The sequence below is a fragment of the Prionailurus bengalensis genome, chromosome B3 (genome assembly GCF_016509475.1).
Source record: "Prionailurus bengalensis isolate Pbe53 chromosome B3, Fcat_Pben_1.1_paternal_pri, whole genome shotgun sequence".
Classification (NCBI taxonomy): domain Eukaryota; kingdom Metazoa; phylum Chordata; class Mammalia; order Carnivora; family Felidae; genus Prionailurus; species Prionailurus bengalensis.
In genome coordinates this window covers 66,049,807-66,075,215 of record NC_057355.1, presented here as the reverse complement: position 1 = coordinate 66,075,215, position 25,409 = coordinate 66,049,807, and the positions used below count along the sequence as shown (strand labels likewise).

General features: G+C 38.7%; 1 protein-coding gene across 10 annotated transcripts in view; it reads right to left on the bottom strand.

The window, feature by feature from the left end:
* The window catches only part of MEIS2 (Meis homeobox 2), a 209,477-nt gene that overhangs the window by 173,702 nt on the left and 10,366 nt on the right, over positions 1 to 25,409 (bottom strand). For all 10 annotated transcript variants that reach the window (XM_043555698.1, XM_043555700.1, XM_043555702.1 and 7 more), the window contains one exon: positions 19,588 to 19,702. In XM_043555698.1, the coding sequence (XP_043411633.1) occupies positions 19,588 to 19,702 (115 nt within the window). The remainder of the gene's footprint in view (positions 1 to 19,587; positions 19,703 to 25,409) is intronic.

The following is a 25,409-nucleotide window of genomic DNA, read 5'->3' as shown; positions in this document are numbered from 1 at the left end:
AAAAAATCTTTATTTCTTTTTGAGAGAGAGTATGAGGGGCAGAGAGAGATGGGGACAGAGAGCCCCATGTGGGGCTCGAACTCACAAACCAGGAGACCATGAGATCATGACCTGATCTGAAGTTGGATGCTTAACCAACTGAGCCACCCAGGTACCCCTTGACTCAGAGAGTTCTTAGACTAGAACCAGTCAAGGTATGAAACAAAACAATCTGTTGCTATCCAATATAGGAAAAACTTGATCAAAGGGACTCCAGGGTGAGTTAGTGATTTCTGAAGAGAATATTTAGTTTATAAAAAAGCAAAAAGTAAAGATATTAAGGCCCAGTGAGGCCTTGTTATGGCATCTCAACCAAAATAAAATATTTTTTCTAAACTTAAGAAATCAAAAGAGAAAAAAAAAATGCTTCATCTGTATCTCCATAGAGTGTATCAAAATAAATTGAAAAGTAGGAAATTAAAGATGACTACGTATACAGCCACTTATTCTCAGGGCTGCAAACAAAAACTGCCACTATAGAGGTATTATATTTAGCAGGAAATGCAGATAAGAAATCTCTGTGTAATTATGTGAAAATAGTACATAAATTTGTAATAGTGTAAATATCCACAATAGCAACCAAATAAGATTTCTATCATGTATAAAAGTTTAGAGGAAAAGAGACATTATGAGTCCTATTGGGGATCCTTATACTAACTGACACAATAAAATACACTTACAAAGGCAAGGTGAATTGAGAAATTAAAACACATTTAGGTCACTTTCATACTGGTCCAGAAAATGAAATAAAGACTTTTATTTTTATTAGTTAAAATAATTCAGTAATTAGTTGACTCTCAACTTAATGTTAACTGGTTAGATGCCATCAGCACTGTCCCAGAACTCGAGCCGAAGAGGATACAGGAAATTACTTACGCGTGGAAAATTTTTATTGGATTGGAGTATCAAAGGCTATTGTCTTTAAGAAATCCTGAAACTCTATAGGTTTTAAGAAAGTCAGGATTAACTTCTTTTTAAACCACAAACCCAATCCAGAGTAAAAATCAACAAACAAGTACAACATTTCTAAAGAGGGAATAAATTATCTATTGTCTTCTATCATTTCTTAGGCAACTAATTCCCACTGAAACGTTGAATGCAAAGATAACTACATATTTACAACGTACTTTGTAGGTCTTTACAAAAGCATAAAGAGCTACAATGAACCTAAGATACGTTCCTAGGATACTACATGATTTTGAAATGATGTTTAATATTCTCATTCCTGTGGTCACTCATGATCCAATACTGCCCAGAAGTTTTCGAGACTGGGTGGACTAGAGATCAGAACTACTCACATGGTCCCAATTCAAAGCACACCCTTTCAGAGCTGTGTAATATAAGTTCCGGAAGCCCCCGGGCAGGCTGCAGTTGAAGCACTTTATCGAGTGCTTTACAGGCAATCACATGTGAGGTCATAGCATCTGGGCATGTGGCTTCATGCTCTTGACACTACTATAGGCACTGAAATACATCTCCGGAGATTTGTCGGGAATATCCCTGGAAGTCAAGAACTAAAGAGAGTGTCAAGAAATCCTTTAGAGAAAAAATATTGCCAAAGAGAAAGGCAAGCTCTGGTTGGTTCTCTTTTATTCTGTGGTGGGCAGAAAATAACTTGCTCAGATACTGAGGATACCTTCAAGTAATTCAGGAGCTCTGAAGAATGTGAACAATACATGTGACTGACACTATGATTTGAATATTACAGAAGTACCTCTCCGAGAGTGTGGTTTTATTTTACTGCTTCCATATTTTCAGGCCAGATAAAAACAAGATGCTAGGCCCATTTACAGCTGAGACAAAATCACTCTGACTTAATTTTTTAAGCCCATCTAGTAAGCACGTCTAGGAGGTAGCACGGGTAATTAAGTGGTGCTGGTGAGGAAATTAAAAAGGAAATTGAAATGAACAGCTTTGAGAAAGCCTTTTTATGCACACAAAAGTAGCTTTTGAAAACCCACAATATGAAATATTCACCAACTTTCCAATTTTTTGATCCAGTTGAATATCTTACTAAAGGAATTGGTAGATTTTCTTTGGGTGGCACAATTCTCATGATCCCCCACGCCAATGGGTGTTTGATGCAAAGAGCAAAAAGTAAAATACAAACAAGCATTATTTATTTAGATATGAAGTTGGCGATTATGGACTAAGAGTTTGGGCAACTCTTAGAAGAAAAGGAGTCTCATTATTTTATGGTTCAGCACCTCTTGTATTCTTTGCCATTTCTAAGTACATGGAGAAGAGGACAGAGCCTTTAGAATGTGCCGATTTCATTTCTGACGTCTCCCCTTTGTACTCAAAGAGGGACCCTGTAGATCTGACCAGCATACATGAAAAGAAAAAAAAAAGATGGAAAAAAATCACATTTCCAAAGCATAAATCACTGATTTAGAATCTTTAACATGTGGCACATGAGCGCTCAGGTTCCCGTTTAAGTTGAAGAAATAAAAATAAAATGTTGTAATAAAGAAATAATAGAAGGGTGGTAGCCTTTTGATTAGAGATGACATGGGGGTTTAATGACTTTCTCAGGACAGTCAGTTGCCTTCATTAAATTTTACACCATTTACGAACCGAGTGCCTCTTTATGCAAAACACACTTTGCAGGTAAAGAACACGGAAAAAAATTAAATGGCCTTGTCTTAGTTCTTTTGCTTCCTTTAGCTATGGTGATAGGCAAGTCACTGAAACTCTCCCAGGCCAAGCCTCCTCTCCAGAAAATGGGGATAGACCTGAGAAATTCTGGGACAATCAAGTGAAAGATTATGCAAAAACGTACCGACACACAGAAATGTAACGGCAAACGTAAGGTACCACTTTGCAGATGTAATTTGGATTCTGAATGACGTTATTTAAAAATTAATACACAGAGCATGTTAGAGCTGGAAAAGGCCCAGGAGCCGCCTAACATCCTCATCACACAGAGATGTGAGGTAAGTCTGTGAGAGCTCAAATAGATGATAATGTTATCAGCAACTAACATCGAATAGTTATTACATGCCAGGCATACACGATCACCTCATGCATTCCACCAAACTGCCTTACGAGGTAAGGATTTGGGCTCCAGGTAAGTTAAGACTGGAACCTTGCTCAGGCTCCTTCCTCCTTTCTGGGTTCTGAACCTGTAACTTTGGGACCTCACCAAAGCTGCCCCATACCGCGCTCTCAAGGAGCTAATTGCAAGAGCCACGTTCAGCTTCTAGGAGGCTGAGCTCACCCCGTTCTGGCCGTCAGGTAGATAATGAAAACTTGAAAGTGAAAAAAAAGGAGAGTGGGACAGCATGGGACTTAGCACCAAGGGTTGGTACACAAGAATCTGAGAATTTGGGCCTCATGCTTCTCCTAGATTTTTATCCCCTTTTCCTGAGGCTTCTTTGCTTATAAATCCTGTCTCTGTTTGTATGTTTGTGTGAAAGGACAAGGACCAGGGGAAAATAGAGAAGCCAGTATCTTAAGCAATTATTCTCAGATTTTAGAATTCATACTGTACGGTATCCTGAAATAAGAATTTACAGAAAGTGATACAGACTTAAAGTTATGGAACCAAAACTAATAAGAGAGCCAGTGATCATATTATTATTATTATTATTATTATTCCCATTTGGCCTACCACCTAGAGCTTCCAATACATTATCTAATTTAATTTTCACAGTGTTTCTATGTAGGTATGTCAATTCTCATTTTGTAAATGAGGAAATTAGGCTTAGAGAAATTAATAAGTCACCCAAGGTCACACCATGTGTGGGAGGCAGGATTCAGACTAAGGTCTAATCTCACGTTCTAATGAACAAAGTGACAAACTTTTGAATTCTGAGTTCTAATTTCTCCATAAAGCACAGGGACATTTCCCTTAAACTTGGAGGCACTGGCAGGATCTCCAGTCATAACCTTGTACCCGCTTTCTTGTACCTTTGACTACTCAATTCTAATGAACGCATCACAGATTTGGTGACTGACACCTTGACAAATTCAACAATTTTGGGTGCTGATATGCCCAATGAGTAAACCTGAAGTCAGTGCTAACAACATCTACTACGTTGCTATGTATTATTAGCTATTAACCAAATGGCAACAACGATTTATTCAACCAATGTATTTATCACAAAGTATGTACACAGCACTTTGCCAGTAGGAGGGTGATACTGAGAGCTGATCTAAGGAGAGAGCAGTAGGTAAGTGACCCTCTGTAACGTAATCAAGGCTGATTTCTCAACCCTTATTTTCCTCACCTTGCTCGGAAGGTACTATAAAAACTCAGCAAATATTATCAGGTGGCCTGAGTCAAAAGAAGCCAGTAAGTTTAAGCAAATAAAATGTGCATGCAAATGAAAAAGTTAGAACATCACAGTTTCGGAGATTGCTATCTCCAGAGTGATGTTGTATGGAGCAAGAAGATGTTCGTGAACTCAGAGCTTTCACTATTCACCTACAAAGCAGCAGGTTTCAAGGGGTCCCTGACAACATTCCACAGGAAGCTTCCCTGATATTTCTGTCTTAAATGTCCAACATATGGAGCAATACGGCAATGTGTAAGAATACCCAAAGTCTGACACGTTACTTTCCAGTGTATTTTTATTTCAGCCAGGGTTCAATTTTTTTTTTCCCTTTTTTTGCCAGCTGAAAGCAACCCATGCTGTATACTGGCAGAAAAATAAGCAACTAGAATTCCATTTAGAGTAAGAAACATGGAGAAAAAATGCCATTAAGTGGCTGATAACTATGTGGGGACACATAGCTCATGTGCGTAGAAGCATCAGGACCTGGGCAGATAAAGAACAGTAAACCTGTACTTCCACTCTCAGGTTTGTAAGTTGACTAATGATATTAAAGATCATCGGCTCTCCAAATATGTCCATGTTCCCATCTATAAAATAAAGAGGACATCCTTTAGAGATGCTGCAATTTTCAGAGCTAATTGCTGTAACAAGTTCAAAATCTCATAGAAAAACTCCTTTACAAACTAGACAAAAATCATGCTTTTTCACACCATACCGCAAAAACAGTGTTAGTGATATTACTAACTTCTTCTTGATCGTTTCAAAGGTGGAGAGCCAAGGTGTGCCTCACCTAATTCTCTCTCCTGTAGCCCCCAAAGGGGGTGACACACTCACGTGGGTAACCTTGCCACAATGCTCAAGAGTAGAACGTAGTAATGCAAAAGGCTTTCCTCTCATTTGATGACCAAAAAGGACTGAAATTCTAGATCTCCAGAATGCCCCTGCCCATGAATGTCTAACAGCGTCCTCCAACAATAAGGATGAGTTATGGAAAACTCTATTGCTGGTAGAGGTAACACCTGCCTAGTGGCAACCAGTTCTAAGAGGTTGCTAAACTAGAAATCCCAGAACAGGAAGATGCAGGCAGGTAGGCGTTTTGCAGCTCCGATTCCCAGAAATTTCCCAATGGACAGTGTATTCAGTCCATAGCTCACCATCTGAAGTGAGGAGGGCCCAAGCCATCCACTCCCAAATGAGGAAAGATGGTTTTCTCTCCTCCTCTCCTCCCCCCTCCATGGATTTACCATCCAGCTTCCAACTCAGTGGCCACTTTAAAAAAGAAAAAAAAAAGTTTACTCTTGAGGAAGCAAAGTATGCCATATGCTAATTATCAAGCTAAGTATTAATACAGTTCATAACAGGATTCTGTTGGGATCCCCATTTATAAATTTTTGAGGGTGTAACCAAAAGCGCTTGTGTTGAATCACTCAAAAGATATTTACTGGCACATTGTTTGACTAATACAATGCAGGGTGACTACAAAGACAGCTGGGTTAACAGAACATTCTGTACAGGGAGAGCTGAACCCCATGATACTTCTGACCATAGAGGAAATTGCCTTTTATATGACTGGAAATTGATCCTGAGCCCATGTTGATCTACCTCTTAAATACAAGATCTAGGAAGACTCCCTAGGATATTACGCCCTATGTGAAAGTACTTCAATGGAAGAAGGAGTTGAGGACTGTTTTCCACTGTGTGTTCCAAGTAAGATTGGTCTCCAGAGATGGTGCACAGAAGGGTTTCAGTGGGTAAGTGAGGCTGAGCAGCTCTGTGTTCTACGCCTTGTGGACTTAAAATGCACATTAGCAAATCAGAGAATCTGAAAATTCCTATACTAGAGGAAACCCTGCTCTACTCCAGCTTTCAATCTATTTAACCACAAAGTCCTTTTTTTTTTAAAGTAATGTCTATTTAAATATCATCGGAGTTGTTTCTCCAAATATTGAAGAAGATAGAGGCAATCCTGTTAATATTTATGGCAATGCTATCAAAATTTACAAAAATATGTCCTTGTATACATTTCCAGAATAACATTACATATAGGAAACCTTGTGAATAACAATAATTTAAGTGCTTAAATTACTTTTAGAGAGAAGGTCAAAGTTTTTTTTTTAAAGCTATTTGAAATTTGCTTCTTCATTCAAAGATTATCCACTCTTTCAAACAGACAGTATTTCAGGCAAGTATATGGGTCTGCTATTTTGACCGTGGAAGACATAGGAGAATTCGTCATTGGCATTCAAAAGGAAGGCGATTATGTCACTACCCCCATTCAAAAATCTTCAATGGGTCCCTATTACCTACCAGATCAAGCACAAACTCCCCAGCAGGCTATTCAATGTCCTTCACAATATGGACCCAATCCTCCTTTCAAATAATAATAATAATAATAATAATAATAATAATAACAATTATTGAAGGCCTCCTATGTTATCATAGCACAATGGGGCAGCGGGGGCTGAAAGGGAAGATGCCTAAGACATGGAAACTGTCCTCAGCAATCTTACAGTCAAAGAGGGTAAGAAATAAGTCACACAACCAATTACTATTACACAGACAAAACCTGCTTGTCAGAAGAGAGACTCAGAAAAATGTGCAATGGGACTGCAGAAGAAAGAAATTACTTCCAACTAGATGAAACCGGGGCTGGTAGGAGGCTTAGGGCAAGTAACTCCTCTTCCAGCTTTATACCCTTAACTTCTACTTCCTAGATACAAATGCAGGATTTCATTTTTAGGTTCTTCATTACAATGGCAATAGTACAGGGTGAGTTCTCAGCTTTTACTTAATTATTTGTTTATTATCGGAGAAAAAAATAGCTACTTTAAAAGCAACCTCTAATCAAAAAATATTTATAGTGTTTTCTTTACTATGAACCAAGCATAAAATTACTGTCATTTTATATAAATCATATCATTTCATCTCTACCCCACCAAAATCTGTTAGATATTATTTATTATTCCCGTTTCACAGATAACAAAGTGTAAAATTAGAGACTCACCCATGACTGGTGACAGATCTGAGGATTTAAAGGCAGGCAGGCAATGCCAAAGGCCACATCTTTAACCACGGTGCCGTCCTGCCTGTAAGTACCTTGTGCCCGCCCCCCCCCCACCAAAGAATCATTATTCACCCAACATGCATCACATATTTCTTCAACAACTTTACATGTGCAAATGCAATATTCTTCCTCCTTTTCTCCACTGGCTGATCGATGTCCATGCTTTGAAACTCACACCAGGGAAAAAGAAAACTATCTAGATTATGGAGCCTCCACCACAGGAGAGACCCGCATATTACTTTGCACTTCACCCTACATGTCATTTCCCCATGTATCCTCCCCCCTCCGTCTCCACTGCCACCGTCTTACTTCAGCCCTTGTCTGTCTTCCCAACTAAGAACCCTTATTCCACATGTAGTCTTGTTTCCCTCAAAGGTATTCTCTTCATTCTAAAAGAGCTTTTTGGAAAACATAAATCTCACCAACAACTCTTTTTTTCTTCAATTAATGGGTTCCCTACATCCCAGAGCTAGGCTACCCTGGGGCATGTATTAAATATTCAGAGTCCCAGGGCCTCCCACGGAGATTCTAAATTCTGTGCATCTGAGGGGTGCCTGGGACTCTGTATTTCCAGGCCCCTTCGGAGCTACTTATCACCAGGCAAGTTTGGTAAACAGTGCTCCACAGGATTAAGTATAAGCTTCTTAGCGTGGTAAACAAGGATCTTCACTCACAGCCCCCACTGGCCTCTCCAGCCACCTCTTCACCATGCATTCTCTCACACAAACAGCAATGTCAGTCTGGCTGTTGCTCGAAAATACCACGTTGCTTCACACTTCAGGGATTTTCAACTGGCTACTCCATCTGTTCCCCATAACCTCCCTATCTTGTTCACCTGAAACACCCACTGAAGGCCATCAAAACCTTTTAAAACCTCCCCCAATCCTGTGAAGCCTTCCACACGGATTTCCAACAGAATTAATTACTCCCTCATCTGAAGTAACTTAATACCTTACAACTTATATGTTATATGCCAGATTAGTAGCACACATACATATCTGTTTACGTTTCTGAGTTACTAACAAGCATAAAGAGAAGAGAGACTGCATCTTACTTGCTTTCTATCTCCAGCATCTAGGACAGTGCCTGGCACTAACTAAATGGTCAATAAATGCTGAAAGAAGGGAATCTTTGGGCGGGGGGGAGGGGGTGTCCCACCATTAGTTACCAACCTAGACTTTTAAAAATTCAATGTTCATTTAGTCCCAACAACCACCCTGTGAGTTAGTTATTACTCCCATTTTATAGGTGACGAAAGTAACATTGAGAAAGACTGCTGCTTAGAAGCAGCAGGGCAGAGATGAGTCTTCAAAACTACCTGCTTCCAGAGCTTACATTCTCTCTACAACATGTGCTGTCTCCACGTCAACGAGCCTTGCTCCATCCGTGCCCCCAAACTGAGTATCTTCCTTGCATGAGAGTTATTTGTATACTTGATGTGGTGTCTCCTGGGAGATGGTCAATTATTGAAGGCAGGGAGCCTTATAATTTTCATATTTTTACATCCACAGTGCCTTGCTCACTGAAGAGCTTTGGCTAGTGAATTTCAGCAGCATACATTTATTTAGAAGAGGTCTTGAGAGAGGGAGAGCTTCCTGCCCCCAGACAGGTGTGTGTACCTACACGTAGCCCCAGTGCAAGCACTCTGTCATAAAAGGACACCAACGAGGTAGATTTGACAGGCTTTCAATAATCTATGATTTATCAACTTTTCTTCATCATTCCCATTTAGTACATAGAAATTTTGAAGGTTTTATTTTAGCGGATGGCATTTGTTATAAATGTTAGTTGGAAGAAGAAATATGAAATTTTACACTCCTAGTCTACTTTTGTAGAATCTTCAAACTTAAAAAAAAAAAAAAAAGAACGCTTGGTTCTGAGGCAACAGTAACATCTCTAACGGGTAGCGAGGGTTAGGGTTTTGGTTAAGTAAATATTCTGACTAAAAGATAATCAGCTACATCTTCTCTAAATTATCAGTCTAAACATCATTAAGACCCAGTAAAGTATACGTAACACTAAAATTCTCCTGAAAATGATTTGCACTTTTTGGAATGATTTGGCATGTTTCAGGAGAGGGTACAGTCTCAGCCATTGTATTGATTATCATTTATTGTTCTACTTGTGAAGTACAGAAGTTCCAACAGAGTGCTTCTAGGTGATTAGATAATGGAAAAGTTGCTCTGTGTACAAAATACACCTCATTCTTCGCTGAGGGAACAGTCATCTGATACTAATATCCACCTTAGGTGTCCTATGCCTAAATTGTAACATTCTACCACCCTCGGAAAATAAATTGTAAAGACTAGTTGTTTTCTTGATGAGCTGAGAAGAATATAAGCTCTCCTGGTAAACAAAAGCAGGAAAGAAAAAAAAACCCATTATCTCACTACATATGATGGCTAGCCTGTAAAATCAAAGAAGTAAAAATACTCATGGTACACCCTGATTACAAACAATCAAACAAACAAAACTTTGCAGCCTCTCTCTCTGTTTAAAGATAAAATGCACAAGTGAAAAATAAGGCCCATGAATGTAAACATTAGATTCCTGGAGCTTGAAGCTAGCATTGCATAATGTATAAAATTGTCAGTTCACTATGTTGTACACCTGCAACTAATGAACATTGTATGTCAACGATACTTCAATAAAAAAATAATATAAAATGAAAGATCATCTAATTCAGTCCTATTTTACAGATGAGCAAAAGTCCAAAAACATTAAGAGACTCATCCAAGGCCACAGAGCTAATTACTGTTAGCCTAGGACAGGGGGACGGGGGAATAAAGGAACTAATAATCACTGTTCCAGCCAATGTTATATGCTTAACACATGGAATCCCACTTAATATAATCTCCAGAAAGACCGTGAAGCTCAATAGTTTTCCACCCACTTTGCAGATGGAGAAACTGAATCTAGCAGATATTGAGTAAAACTGGAACCTGAGCCCATATCTCTCTGCCTCCTAAGTCTGTGCCCTTTTTAGTATAACCCTGACCTTACAGTACAGGCTTCTTGACTCACAATCCAAGATTCTAGACAGAACATCAGGCAGATGAAAAAACGCTCACTACAAGGTTTTGGTTGCATCATCCAAATAATTATACTTGCTCAAAAGCAAACTATGAACAAACTGGACGACATATGTAGAAAATCAACAAAAGCATGTGAGGCCTAAAATTCAAGAATTACTTCCAGACTCTTTACCTGTGTGTGAAGACCAATGACTTCCCCCAAGGTCAATCTCATCCTAAACAAGGAGTACAAGCAAAATGGACCCTGAGTTAATCATGGGAAACTATTGACCACATTAAGCAACTTCCCTTATTAGGTTTGCCATTACATTAAAAGATACATCTACATACTTATTTTTGTAAAGATAAATAACATAATGAAAGGAAACCCCATCTCCAAATTCTGACTCTATGTGCATAATTTAAGACAGCATTAAGAACAAATAAGACAAGTCCTATTTTAGGTACTATCTTAAAATACTACTTAGAATAAGAATCGAAAATTTAAGAGCCTACCTATAACCAAAAGAATTCTAAGTTTGAGTTCAGGGTACATGGACTTATTTAAGGCAGTGTTGTATACAACAAAGTTTCAGTAAAAGGAAACAATTTCTATTATCTCTTAAGGATGTAATAGCATTTGATCAAATGTATCAATATATTCAAAATAGCTCATTTATGTTCAGGTGTACATCACAGAGTCAATAAGAACAAGGTTTCAATTAACCTGTCCATCTTAAAACAAAACAAAACACAACAAAACAAAACAGGGGCACCTGGGTGGCTCAATCGATTGGGCGTCTGACCTCAGCTCAGGTAATGATCTCGCAGTATGTGAGTTCGAGCCCTGTGTCAGGCTCTGTGCTGACAGCTCAAAGCCTGGAGCCTGCTTCGGATTCTGTGTCTCCCTCTCTCTCTGCCCCTCCCCTGCTTGTGCTCTGTCTCTCTCTGTCTCACAAATGAATAAATGTAAAAAAAAAAAAAAAAAAAAAAAAAAAAAAAAAAAAAAAAAATTAAAAACAAAACAAAATCTCAGGATTTGTTTACTGATCCAAAAGTGGACCTAATATTGCTAGACAGTTGAATAAATGATAATCCCTGCAGTGGAAAAGCGGACAGAGAGACCAGGAACCAGATAATTATAACACAAATGTGAAAAATGCTATGATAGAAGTAGAAAGTGCCATTGGGGTGCAGAGAAGGGAACACAGGCCTATCCCTGGGCAAATCAGGAAGGCTTCATGGAGAAGTTGATATGAGAATTGGATTTTCATCAGTAAGAATCCCCCAGGCAGAAGACAGACAGGGACACACTTTCTCTACATTTCCCTCCATCATTTCCCTCTTCAAGACCTGGCTTCTCAGCCCGCTGAGGGATCTTAATGCTGTATAGCAAGAGCTACTAAAATGGCTCACTTTCATTTTAATGAGGAACTAGATTTCAGTGAAGTCTCATAGTTGTTTTCTTGTTTGTCATTAGAAAGGGAGTGAATAGTTCAAAACTACTGAGGGATAAATTTGGTAGATGAAAATGGTTTATATTATTGTCTGCTGTGACATCAAAATATTTTTAAAGGCCAAATTAAAAACAAATGTCAACATAGGAAGATGAATTCTCCCACTAATCCTGCCTCCCCCTTCTCCCCGCCCCTAAAAAAACAATAAGAATTTCAAGAAACTCTCTGAAGGTAGAAACAAGGAAGAAAGAAGAAGGGGGGGGGGTGGGAAATAAGATGGCATCATTATAGACTATTCTTCTGAAGCAAAGTAAAGACAATGAAGGGAAAAATAGAACACATGTATTACAACATATAGCACCATAAGGCTGTGTTTGATGCTCTGGAGGGCTTCAACAAGTACTGTTCAGCCAAAAATCAATTGAAAAATCAGCATGATAACAGAGCATGAGTTGCCCTATAATAGCCTTAAGACCCCCAAGGCTATACAAGTCCCTTTCATCTGCCATACTGCACTGACTCTAGGGGAACTTCACTTCCCCTCCCTGAGTACGATGCCCGACTGTATTTCTAACCCAGTGTTTTACCCTCCCTTAGAAAGAGGAGCTGACAAGGACCAATGATGTTTTAAAGTGGTTTTTAAGAATTTTTTTTTCTTTTTGCCTTATTCTTTATTTTTTCTTGATATTTGCACTCAAATTCAACCTCTAATATTAGTCGCAGGACTATCTCCACAATATTAAATGGTCAGGCATAATCTCTGAATAACCTCATAATAATAGTGTTCTCTAAATGCCTTAGCTAACAGACGTCAAACTGGCCCTTAATAAAATCAATAATATGCAAACGTGGCATGTAAGCAATTCACAGCATTGTTATAAATATACATATACAGTTCATTCCAAGATTTCATCTCAATATTTCTTCAATCACTTCCTCACAATGTCTGGTTTGTTCAATTTATATTTCTATTTGGCATTTGGTGCAAACCCCCAAAGATAAGATACATCTGTCCCTTAGTCACAGATCTTGGCATTTTTACCTTAACTCAATCGTGAAATGATTGGTTGAATATTACCTTGCTGATTAGCAGGATTTCCTCACAATAAAACATTTTATTTCCAAACTTTTGAACATGACATGAGATGTACCAACTCAGCAGTGACATATCAAAGCTTAAGGAGGACATATAAACACCCTGATCTGTGCGAGGGAAGGAAAAGCTAATTGGAAGTCAGCTTCCCTGTGATTATCAGCTTGTTTATGGGGAGGGAGGACTCCTCTGAATGGCCCTGTAAATTCATCCCTGATTATGGCGTTAAAACCAGAGTTCATTTCCACAAGCTCCCCCAAATCCCCCACCCAATCCATTTTGTTTAGTTACAAAGGGTTGTGCACTACTTTCAGAGAATGACAGTTTTTCATGCTGATTTTCTCCAGTTTCAAGAAAAATTAATCAGCTGCACAAGCCAGTTGTCAGATTTCACTTCCCTCATGGCAGAAAGCACACATAGTCATTGTCTGCTATAAGAATAAATTTTAGTAATTTTTTCCCCATGTCAATATGAATATTAGACTGACCCAATTAATATGAAATGCTTCTTTGCTGCTGGAACAGACAGTGCTACAGAAAGAGCCATTTGCACAACCTGTTCATGATTATGGGCCATAAGGACACAAAGATGGCACACACATTTGTGGACCATCTGAATTCTTATACGGAAAGGGGAGGGGGAGGGGGGAGCGGCATGACGTTAGCGTGACTGTCGTGGGTCATGTTTTTTAATCCGTAGTATCGGACATGTAACACAGCAACAAGAGCTGATCATTTTGTTTAATCACCTTCTGGATCTTTGCCAGATGGTCTCTATTGAGAGCGCTGCAAACAGAGAGAGATGAACTGCATCTAACACGCCACCAGAGCTTTCCCGTAAATGTCTGAGAACTGATTCCAACAAGAATTTAGTCTCAGAGCAGAAAGGGATACATTTAAAAACTATGTGCATTAACTATACTTTTCCCCATAGAATCCTCACTTGGCATGAATAATTTACCCACTCTTATGCTAATGGGATCATGAAAGTATCCCTGTGTCTTTAGTGCAGCTATTCTCAGCTTTCAGTAATTACCCCACCCAGTGAAAATAACATGGCTTCTGCATTGAACGGCAGACTAGTACCTGACAATTAGAAAGATCATGGCTGACAGTGGAAGGGTCCAAAACTGGACAGAGAAACCCTTGTGGCCCAAGGAAGAGTGTAGACATAAAGTCTACAAGGCTGGCCATGGGGGAGCCATGCGGGGGGGGGGGGGGGGGGGGGGGGGGGGGGGGGGGGGAGGGGGCGGGGATGGGGAGGAAGGGTGAGAAGAAACATTTTCCATTGTCAAGCTTTGCGTTCTCTGACTTATTATCAAGATTTTACTTAAATAAAAATGTGTTTCTCTTTATATCACTAAGTGTAAAAGGCATTCGTGACAAGTTTTGAAGAAAAAAAGAAACAATATCCAAGAAGAAGAACTAGAGTTATCTTTAAAGCACATCTGCATTAAGTATTTATTTGATCAGAATTGTTTAAAATCTAAATAGTGAAAAATCCTCTGCATTTTGCTTTTCGGAGGGAAAAAGGATTGTCCAAAAAAAAAAAAAAAGGAGAAGAAGAAGAAGAAGGGGAAGAAGAAGAAGAAGAAGAAAGAAAGAAAGAGAGAAAGAGAGAAAGAAATAAAGAAAACTCATTTTCGACCTCTGTCCACAAAACTCCATGTTAGGTAGTTCACTGTGTAAAAATTATCAGGCTAAAACATCTGGGAAAGAAAGCTATGAAACAGCAGGGAACGTGGCTGGTTTATTGTTTATCTTTTGTTTATGAGGCAGTATTCAAGTTTAATTACTACTCTAAATTAAACTCTAACTGGCATCAGGAGACATCCCTTTACATGACTAAGTTAAAAAAAAATCTAGAAATCCCAACTCTGGGTTTTTCAAGTAAGTTGATACATATAGGAAGAAATTACTCAAAATTAACAGCAATTATAGAAAGCTTTTAAGCATTTATGGGCACTATTACATGCTCCTAGAGCATTTATTTATTAGAAGAATTTAATTTCATTTCTATGGGGGGGGGGGAACAGAATAAAAATGCAACATAAATGTTCCATATACAATAGTTTTTTCTGTGGGAATGTTCAATTATCAATTATATTCTCAGAGAATTTTTTGATACAATTAGGAAGACAGGAAGGAAAAGAAATGTCATATATGTAGCATAACAGTGAGTGACCAGTTTGGGATGAACTTAGCTCTAGGAAAAATAAAAGTTAAAAGCAACTAGAAAAAGATTATGCCAGATGGCATCTGTCATATTGTATTTAGGGTTATTTTAAAGAAATTGCCGCCACTATGAAAACATTCCATTGACGGAGTTTTCCTAGACTGAATAAGAAATCCCAGTAGAACATATTCAGGATCCACTGTAGGTTGGTTTGAGGTTTTGCTCCCTCCTTTAAATGTATAACTGGAATATTTGGGTGGGGAAGAAATCTATTTCATAAGTGTAGTACGCATTACAAACTCAAAAGTGTAATTAATACTATTTTAGAAGCTTGCTTACCTATAAATACATCCAATATAAAGGGGGTATTTTTTAGGTTTCGACACCATGATTGGTAAAGAACTGCATAATAAATAAACAAATACCTAGCTATGAAATAATGGTCTTATTGCCTGGATCATAGTTGGAGACATCAGTGGGAAGGGTTTGATAGGTGGCAGGCAGAGTCGAGGGGAATTATGCTGGCTTGCACAGCCCTGTGTCCTGAAAGATTAAAGAAATATAGATGCTAGTATGCTAATGTATTTAGGTTAAACTGGGTCTGGCAACAGTATGGTTAACGTGCGTGTGGTGTGCAGTGTGAGCTCAGCAGTTACTGGGCCAACTGCCTCGGTATTTCTGGGAATCCTGCCTATTCACAGTGCAGGGATTGTTCAATTGCTGCAAAATGTACAAAATGAATTTTACAAAAATGAATTGTAAGGAAGGCCCCATTACAACGATTTTACAGCAAAGATGTCAACATCAATTTTTCTTTCATGCATAGCTAATGATTAAAACAGCATATTCCATTTGCCTAAGACAATTTATTTCATATTGGCACATCAAAATATTGAAATACAAAGTTATCTTTACTCTACCCTTTTTATTCATTGCTGCTGAACCCATACCATTGTTCAAACCAGGAAAAATAAAACAAACTTGGCACGAAATACTTAAAACAAAGGCTCATCAATATTCTCCAATTTGTCAACATCTCAATTACAGCACTGGAAAAAATGTAAATTTCATGTGCTCTAAACACTGAGGGGTCTATTCTCTTGCCAATTCACATGCGTAACTCCCATCAGCGTTAATGGGAGTTACACAAACCCATCAATAATAATAATACTTTGTACATATATTGTGCCTTTCATCTAAGGCTCTCAAAGTGCTCTATGAACAAGGAGGCTGCTTCCTAGTCTTTACTCTGGCAAAATACACAATGAAATACAAAGCAGCTTTTGACTCAGCAGGTACAGAATTAGGGACCCCAAGCCTTATTATCAAGCCCCATTTTACTGATGGGAAGCCAGACACAAAGAGGGCCAGTTACTTCCGCAGAGTCCCCAGTCTGTACCCTAATTCTATCCCTGAAAAACCAGATTTCTTTCTTCATTCTAATGTGACTAACAAGACAAACTCCCTCCCTTTGGCTGCTTTTAGCAAAAGAAATCAGAGTGAATGAAAATCTGGTTCATATTTATATAGTTTACTGCTAGGCATGTGCTGTTTGAAAGATATAGTAAAGTCGGGTTTTATATTTTACCAAGTTTGTTTCTTACAATATTTTTAAAATTTGATTTTTTCCCCCCATTTGGTTTGTGGCACAAACACTAGAGAGTAAAAGATGACCTTTCACCTGTGTAACTGTAGCTCTTTCACTATCAAGTCATAAAATGAGGTATTTTTAGGTTCCAAAGCAAAGACGTGTATGAATCATTTTAGTAAAAATATTCACGAAAAATATAAGGCAACATAAATGCATGTATTGTTTTATAGCATATGGCTATTAAAGTTTAATTTAAAATGTGTATGAAAACATTGTATTTAGTACAATTCATCCCTATTTTTCCTGTTTATCATAATTTGTTTTGAAACTGAGTCGTTTTACAGTTTTCCATATGCCTGTTGTGCTAATAAATTCTGAATAAGCAAGAAAACTCTTTTCTAACCTACAAACTTGGTTTCCAATGAAACATTATAATATATTTAATGCTAAGAACATAAATTTCTCTTCTAGCTTTTCCATTATACATCAACCCTAAGATTTAACCTAGGATAAGCATATGTGATTTCAGTCAATATCTCTGTTGACTTTGCCCTGAAGCAGATAATTAATCTTTCCCACAGAAAGCTACTATGGACAATTCAGTGGGCCAAATTTCACAGCACCTTAAATACATGTTTGAAAGACTCATATGGGCATGAGTATGACAAAATACATCCAAGCCTGGCCTTCAACGTGCGGTCTGCCGTAGCAAACAGTGTACCCTTAAACATGTGTTTGGGAACCACTGATGTGGTAAGCCAGGTAGGAAATTCTCCATGTCAAAGCGTTCCCTGTGTTATAGGAATCATAAGTTGTTTTGTCCCTCACACTTTAATACAGTAAAATGACTGACTTCCTAGTTCTCGTACACATAAGCTACCATGTCCATTCTTTAATCCCACAGAGATATGATAAAAGGAACAAAATCCTACAGGGATCAAATCCTTCAGCATGGGATAAGTGGGTGCAGCTACCCACAACATAGAGGTTTGTGTGTATCGCTTTTACTCAGTGTGTCAGTCTCAGAACTCTTCTCTTTTCTGACCAAAAACAACAACAAAACAAACTAACCGAAATGATAAAACTCCATGCCTTGCTTGCTGCTGCAACTGTTCCCAGCTCCAAACCCCAGGGTCTTCTCTCTCCCCCTCCCCTTCTCTCTGGTCCTTTCCTGCTATCTCCCTTGCCATAACTCAACCAACCCAACAGAACCAGTCAGTTTTAAATTTCAGTTGGGACCTTCGTGACCTGTTAATGAATCTACAGAGAGGAGAAAAACTCACAGTGTTGAGTTATGCCTGGTGTTGCTAGCTGACTTGGAGTCAGAAATGCTTGAAGCGTTAACGTAATTGCAAGAATGTGAAAAATGAAGCGCTGGGCTCCTGAGCAAAGTGAAAGGTCAAAGCGAGCCTCACACACAACAAGTCTTTGGAAGATAGCCTCATTAGACCATTAAGTCTGCTTCTCTTTCCCCCCTCTTCTGCACAATGTTTAGGGCGTTTTGTTTTTATTAATAGATACATTTCACCCTTTGTGTGATAGCAGTTTGGGGTGGTGGGGAAAGGTGGGAGTCATTCAAAGCTTTCCAGCTTTAACCCTGCCGAGAAGTCCATCACCAGGATATGGAACCACAATTAAGGCATCGCACTGCAGATCCACAGAATTTATGTTCGTGCCATCTCCAAAATGCCTTCCGGTTTGGTTTTCTTAGGTGCAATCTAACTGGTCTCATAAAGACAGTATATAAGCCTAAATAAATACAATTCGCAAGTTCTTCCGCAATTTACCATCTCGTAGTGTTCATTTCTGTATCAGTTTCAAATTTGTTAAACCTAGATTCTAATTTGGACCTAGTCACAGTTAATGGCATCCTAGGAGAAACGATGTTTCTACACTCTTCTAGAATACTAGTCATCCAAAATCTGTGGCCAGAAACCTGGAGGAGTGAAGGCACTCACCCTACATCAACCACCCTCTTTTAAATGGCATATAAGACTACAGCTCAAGCTGTTAAACTGTCCTCCACCTGGAAGACTGTCTAATGCTTAAATATTGTGGCCATAAACACAGTCATAATAGAGATGAAATAGACCTAGGAGATCAGACACTATCTAACGTAAAATATTAAAAAGTAAAATCTATACACTTTCCTGGCCCACATTCAATAACGCATCTTCCTTTCAATTATCATTTTTGCTACAGAAGACTCATCCCTACCAATGTATAATTGCTCTCTGTGCAGTAGGTGAGTTTTCCATGGTAAAATTTATTCTAGAGTACACTAGGCTTCCTTGTCATCTGCAGTTGATGCCCCCCCCTTGTCCTGCGATTATTCTAATCTTGAGGATTTCTGACAAAAGTCACCATGTCAGCTGAATGAAAATGGGGACAAATAGGCTAAGAATTTCAAAATCCATCTTCCCAAGATAAACTTCCATATAGAAGCCACACCGTTCTCTGAGAGCTCATGAGCACAGATTTGGGCATTTTATGTACTTTAGAGGCATCACTGCTTGATTACAGAGAACTCCTAATGGTGATATGACAAACAAAATAACCTGGTCATTCTATTTACTCAGTAACAGAATAAGCCAGGTCATTCTATTTACTCACACACCGAAGTTAAAGTGTAGATAACCAAATCCGCAAAAGAATTGGCAGAACTACTCAATTGTTTTTGTAATGTCTACTTAAAGATGAGACAGTTCACTTTGATTTTTTTTTAAAGTAATGTAAGTTGAGAGGAAATACTAATATAGCAGCTCTCTAACCTGCCACTCTCCTACTTACAGGGAGGTAGTAGTGATATCATAAAATACTGAAGCTAGTTCGGTTATGTCTACTTTGCACAAGGGAAATGCTTGACCTTTTACCTTGCTCACTGCTGTTGTCTCCACTCTGGGAAGCGTGGCCCCCACTGGAGGGCCCCGGGGTGCCTGCTGAGTGGGTGGACGTTGCATCGTCGTGATCTCGCCAAGATGCAGGATTCTGATGTCAGGATGCCAAGAAATGTTCCCACAGTTACCATTTCAGCCATAAATGAGGAACCAATAGGAAAGGTGCAGAGAAAGACAAAAATGTGTACATATTAGTATTTGTGGACCTAGGCATATACAGACCCCACACTATAGTATGTTGTCTTTTCAGCGATGGGTACCAAAAAGAAGAAAAGATGCTCTAGCATCTTGATGAGGTGATGGTTACATCTGTGTCTACATGTGTTTAAACTAATGGAAACAGACACATAAAAGGGGTGCATTTTATGATACGCAAATTATACCTCAATAAAGTTAATTTTTAAAGTTAGGGAAAAAAAGGTTTTTAAAAATTTAGAAGTCATTTTTACTCTTGCTGCCTTAATTGGGACACACTCTTCCAAGAAAGAGGCCCAATACTCTTGGATACTAAATTCCAGAACATCTACAAAACTCACGACTCCCTTAAAAACAAAAATAAAAACAAAAACAAAAAACCCCCACAGATCCAAGAACATATGGGGCAGCTCTTTGCATCTTTCAGATGCATTGCCCTACACCAACCTGAATGAACTCTGAACATTATCAACTGATTACACAACCAACAGATACAGTGATACTAATGAACAGAATGAAACAACTATGAACTGCTAGCCGAGTGATAAACTGGACAGAACTTTCACGTGAGCTCCATAGAAGCTTAAAATTCACAGGGCAGTGCTTTTTTCCTGGAAGCATGACTTGTTTCAAGGGACATGCAAGGCACACTGAGAAATTATAGCTCATGCTACTTTGCCGAGTGTATTCTTCTCCTGTTCCTCCTCCCCTTTCCTGATCATTCCCAATCCCCTGCTGTTGCTTAAAGGAAAACAGGAATTCTAATGTACAGGAAGGACTTTATCAGCACCACATGAAGGCAGGCAAGAGATGGAATTTCCTCTGGCAGAAACGGAGAGGAGGAACAGCACATGAAACAGACCAGCCTTAAGGCCAGACTGTACACTTGTCACCTGCATGTGATGACTTCAACTAAGACCAAAGATCTCCTGGCAAGCAAATTCTTATGGGGGTGGGGGGCAGGGAGATTCTTTGGGGGCAAAATAAAACAAAAAAATCAATCTCTCAAAGTGCACGATTTCTTCTTACAAGAATTGGTAAATAAGGATTTAGACAGACCGACATGCCTATAGGCAACAAGCAAACATCTTGACCATCTGAAAACAACCTTGCCATGTTGTCATTATATATAGTTTATCCAGAAGAAAAGAAATTAGTCTATCACTTTCTTCTACATCAACTCTGTAATGTGTATATAGAATATAAAGTTGTATTAAAATAAAATCAAGAAGCCATGGGGAGACAAAATGGGGACTATTCTTATTTGGAACAACAACAAAAAACCATTCTCTTCCCCTCTACAGGTCTGCTATAAACTGAGTGCAAATTAATAGTTGGCATCTGTGAAAGATGACGAAATGACCCAAAGCTCTATAGATCAGTAATATCTGTATCAAAACAAGGCTACTGGGAATGCCATCAGGCAAGCAACTGATTCCAAGTGGAAACCCCAAGCAGAAATTTTGTGATTATAAATACAGCACAGGTTTAGATCTCTGAAGATAAGTTTTAGAAAGTAGATTAGGGAACAAAGTTGAGTAGAAAGAACTGAAAATCAAGGTTCTGTGCTGCCTGTACTAAGACAAAGTCATGCCTGTGACTTCTCTTTTTATCAGAGTTAGAAACCACTCCAACAGTTTCCAGCTAAAGGCAAAGAGAATACAGGGGCTCTTCAAGCTTTGCAGCCTCTTCGAGTCAGCTGTTTGCTGGATGGTAATCAGATAAAGAGCTAGAAGAATTGCACGGGGGGGGGGGGGGGGGGAGGTTAGGAAACAATGGCGTGGCATTGGTTTAGTCCTACAACCACACTGGTGAGAGCCTTCTTTCAGAAATAACTGTAACACATTCACCTAGGCTAAACTTTTCAGTGTATACAGCAAGTGATGTTAATTTTATGCACTGCAGTCTTTTTATTAAGCAGGCTGCTAGAAAAGCTCCTCACCCCTCATGAAAATTGCAATAATTAGCCACTAACATCTCAACTATGTTTTAAGGTAAATGTCATCCGACAACGATTATATCATCATTCAAACGAAGCTGGAGCAAGTTGTTCTGTCTGGGCACTAGAGTGGTTTGAACTAACTGCTCAGAAGGACTTCCAGCAACTGAAAATACTGGTTTGTCCTTATCAGTCAAACCTGTGCTGAGTTTTTAAAGACAGACCTCATTAATTTACAATTTAGTATACTTCTTCCAGTGGTTTTCTGAGGAGGAGGAGGTGTTTTCTAAAGTTAAGGAGTGAAAAATAAGCCACATCAGCAAACATTACTTTAGAAGCAGCTGGCTCCTCCAAGGGAGTTGGATCTCCGGTTTTCAGCCCATTCCTAGAATTTGCTCATGTTCACCATTTCACGTGCCATGCCCCTGTCTTTTTCTCTCTTTTCTCCTTCACGTCCTCAAAAATGCTGTCCCCAACAAGTGTCATAAGATGTTGGGTTTCCATATGGAATGTCTCAAGTATTATGACCTCGTTTGGGAGTCTGATCAAAACTAAGGAATACCCACCCTGGCATTCATTTAAGTTGAAGTAGGAAAAACAGATGTATCTCTCCAGGGCTTCAGGGCTGAGAAGCTCCACAAAGTTGTTCACATTCAGCTACACCAGGGTGACTCGATCACCCAGGGGGACTTCTCTTGAGAGAAGAGACAGGGAGGGGCAAGGCGTGTGAAATGGCAAACATGACAAATACTGATAATCTGGTCCATAAAAAATTGCTACCTTCCTGGTCATAAAAAATTACAACCTATGTGGACAGATAAAGTGTAATCCTTTACCCATAACACTGTGTTTTTTTTTTTCCTTAGACTGAAATATTTGTTTGTATCACAACTTCTTTCTTCTTCTTTTTTTTTCCCTCCCTAGATAGTTTCCAAGTTTACATCCTTCAAGAATAAACTGCCTGGCTTTCTGCCAAATTATATGCAGAAGTTTAGTGAATCTTGAAACCGAAGTGGCATACGAAAGCATGTAAAACACATGATGTATGTGGAAAAGAAGGAGAAATGCTCTCTGAGTGCATGCGTGGGGGTGAGCACTCAGGTATATGCATTCCACTGTGTATGTCCTGTTCTTCAGCCAAAGTATCACGAAGACACCCGAGGGCAAGGACTGAACATGTTTCTATTCCCAGTGGCTTTAATAATTGGGAGTCAAATACGGTACTTTTCTTGCTCTTACGTAATTGCGTTAAAGAGCAGTGTTAGCAGGAGAAAAGCAGTGAATACTGAGTGGAGCACAATAGAAGGAGATGGAAAATAGATACAAGAAGCTAGGTCTCCAGGGGCAGTATTTTCTATTTGCTGGGCTACAGACTCACAGCTGATAATGCAAGTTGTAATTAATATAAAAGCATGAGACAAGATGGGGAGAGCTTGTAGTAGCGGGGCCACAGGAGATCACTCTGCTGCTCTCCTCTGTTTCTCATTTACACACAGCTTTCCCTAGAAAACACAATTCTGCCAGTGTTTTCTCCCTTGAAATTAAAAAAAAAAAAAATGATTTAGCACCATCATTGAATTCTGCTAAATCTGGGAAAGAGCACAGAGAGGACAGGAGTCTCCGGGCATAGGAAGCAAAACATATGTACGCCTTTTTTGTTGAAGTTGCAGATATGGTGGAAATTGTAACATTTTACACCATTATGGCAGTTCTGTGGGGACCTGCCCATAGGAAAATACTTAATCAGTCCTGGTGAATTGGTAGGATTGCCCTGTTTAAATGATTCCACAAAGCTCATGATTCTCACATTGCAAAAAGAATGGAACAAAATGTATGAGCGTTTCTAAATAAATACAAAACTGAATGAGGAAGTAAAATGTATTAGGATTCGAGGGGGGGGGGGAAGCCATACTACACACACATTCTTTCTAAAATAATCTGGAACTCATCTTAGACCGCAAACGAGAAGATGAATCAATGGATGTGGTATAGGGGAGAAAGCATTAGATTCGAATTAAGTCACTAGGGTGCCACCTCTAACTGATCATGTGGCCTTAAGCAAGTGATGCACTTCATTTCCCTGGGACTTGTTTCCTTTATCTCTTTAAAATTAAGAAGTTAGGCAAGATAATCCCTAAGGTCACTCCTACTTCTTATTTCTATTATTAAAAAATACTTACAATAAGCTTTTGATTTTCTAGAACCTATACAACTAAAACACGATCTATAACACCAAGCCGAAAATTATACGTGAACTTGGACAATACGGTAAAGTAATTCAGAATATGCGCTTGTAGGTGGAAAGCAAGAGCAAACATATATAAAGACATTTTAACCAGCAAACGAAGCATGCAAAACTAATTTGGCTCAATATGTTTAAACAACAAAGGCAAGATATGCTTGCATCGGTATACACAATTAATATGTTACATATTTCCTATGACTTTATGATATTGTAGCTCCTAATTAACATTATGCAAAAATTACTATTTTTTAAAATCAGATGAAGACTCCTGTCATCAGGTATGCAAGCCTACAGAAGTTAAAATGTTAATTGTATGGTTTGAAAAAATGTTGGAATTTCAACTTCATTATTCTAAAGTTGACACAAGAACTCAGGAGAAGCACGCGTGCTTTCAGAACATGGACTCACTCTTTAAAAATGTAAATAGAGCTGGGGTCTTTCCCTCAGCTCCTTGCTTCCACCCTCCACTGAGCTTTGGGAATTAATAGGTGAGTAACTCTCAAAGTAGTAGCAAGTGCTCTTTGCAAATTCCAAAAACAAATTCCAAAAATTAAAAAAAAAATGGATTCCTCCATCAAATGGATCAACTTTTAGAAAAGAGAGAAATTTCTTATTTTGTTGATATGCCATCATATTATAACATGTCTCCTATAATTTTGAATTGCGTTGGAATATTCCATAAAGCATTCAGTCTGAAAAAAATACAAAATCAATTTTTAAAATATCCAAATTTTAATCTGATCGTGAATGTCAGTGGTTGTCAAGGGCACCTTTGTTTGATTTCATCTCATCACAGTTACACTGAAAACATACTTCAGCTGCTCAACCAAAGGGATTTAAATAACATAATTATTTTTGATGGAAATTGACATAGGAACTATCAACCTTCAGAAGCTATACAACAATAACAACAGAAAACCCATGACCCCAGCCATGGTGAGTTGGTGGACAGAACTTGGAGGGAGAACTTTTCCAGAATGGGTCCCTAGAGGCCTCGGGTAACACACAGGAAGGTCTAATCCTATACTAGAACTTAAGAAACTATCTGACAAAATAAATCATTTGTATTATTAATATTATTATCAAATCCCATTATTTCCCCTTTGATATCCTATAGGCCAATCACTTAAACCTATCCCTTTCCTCACCGCCTAATCCCTGCTAGATTTCCAGGTACTAATAGCATTTACGTCTGGACACTTGCCCGCATTCTGTCAGGGACAAGGTTCTGGGGAGACTCCCCTCTAACTTAGCCCATTTAAAAGAACTGTATACACAGAAAAAAATAACTTGACAGATTCAGAGATGCAAAAGAAAAAAAAAAACAGCATATCTTCAGTTAAGTTACAGCTTTCAACATAGAAATTAAAATGTTTTTCTTTTATGTATCATATTATCAGAGCCAGTCAATTTTAAGGC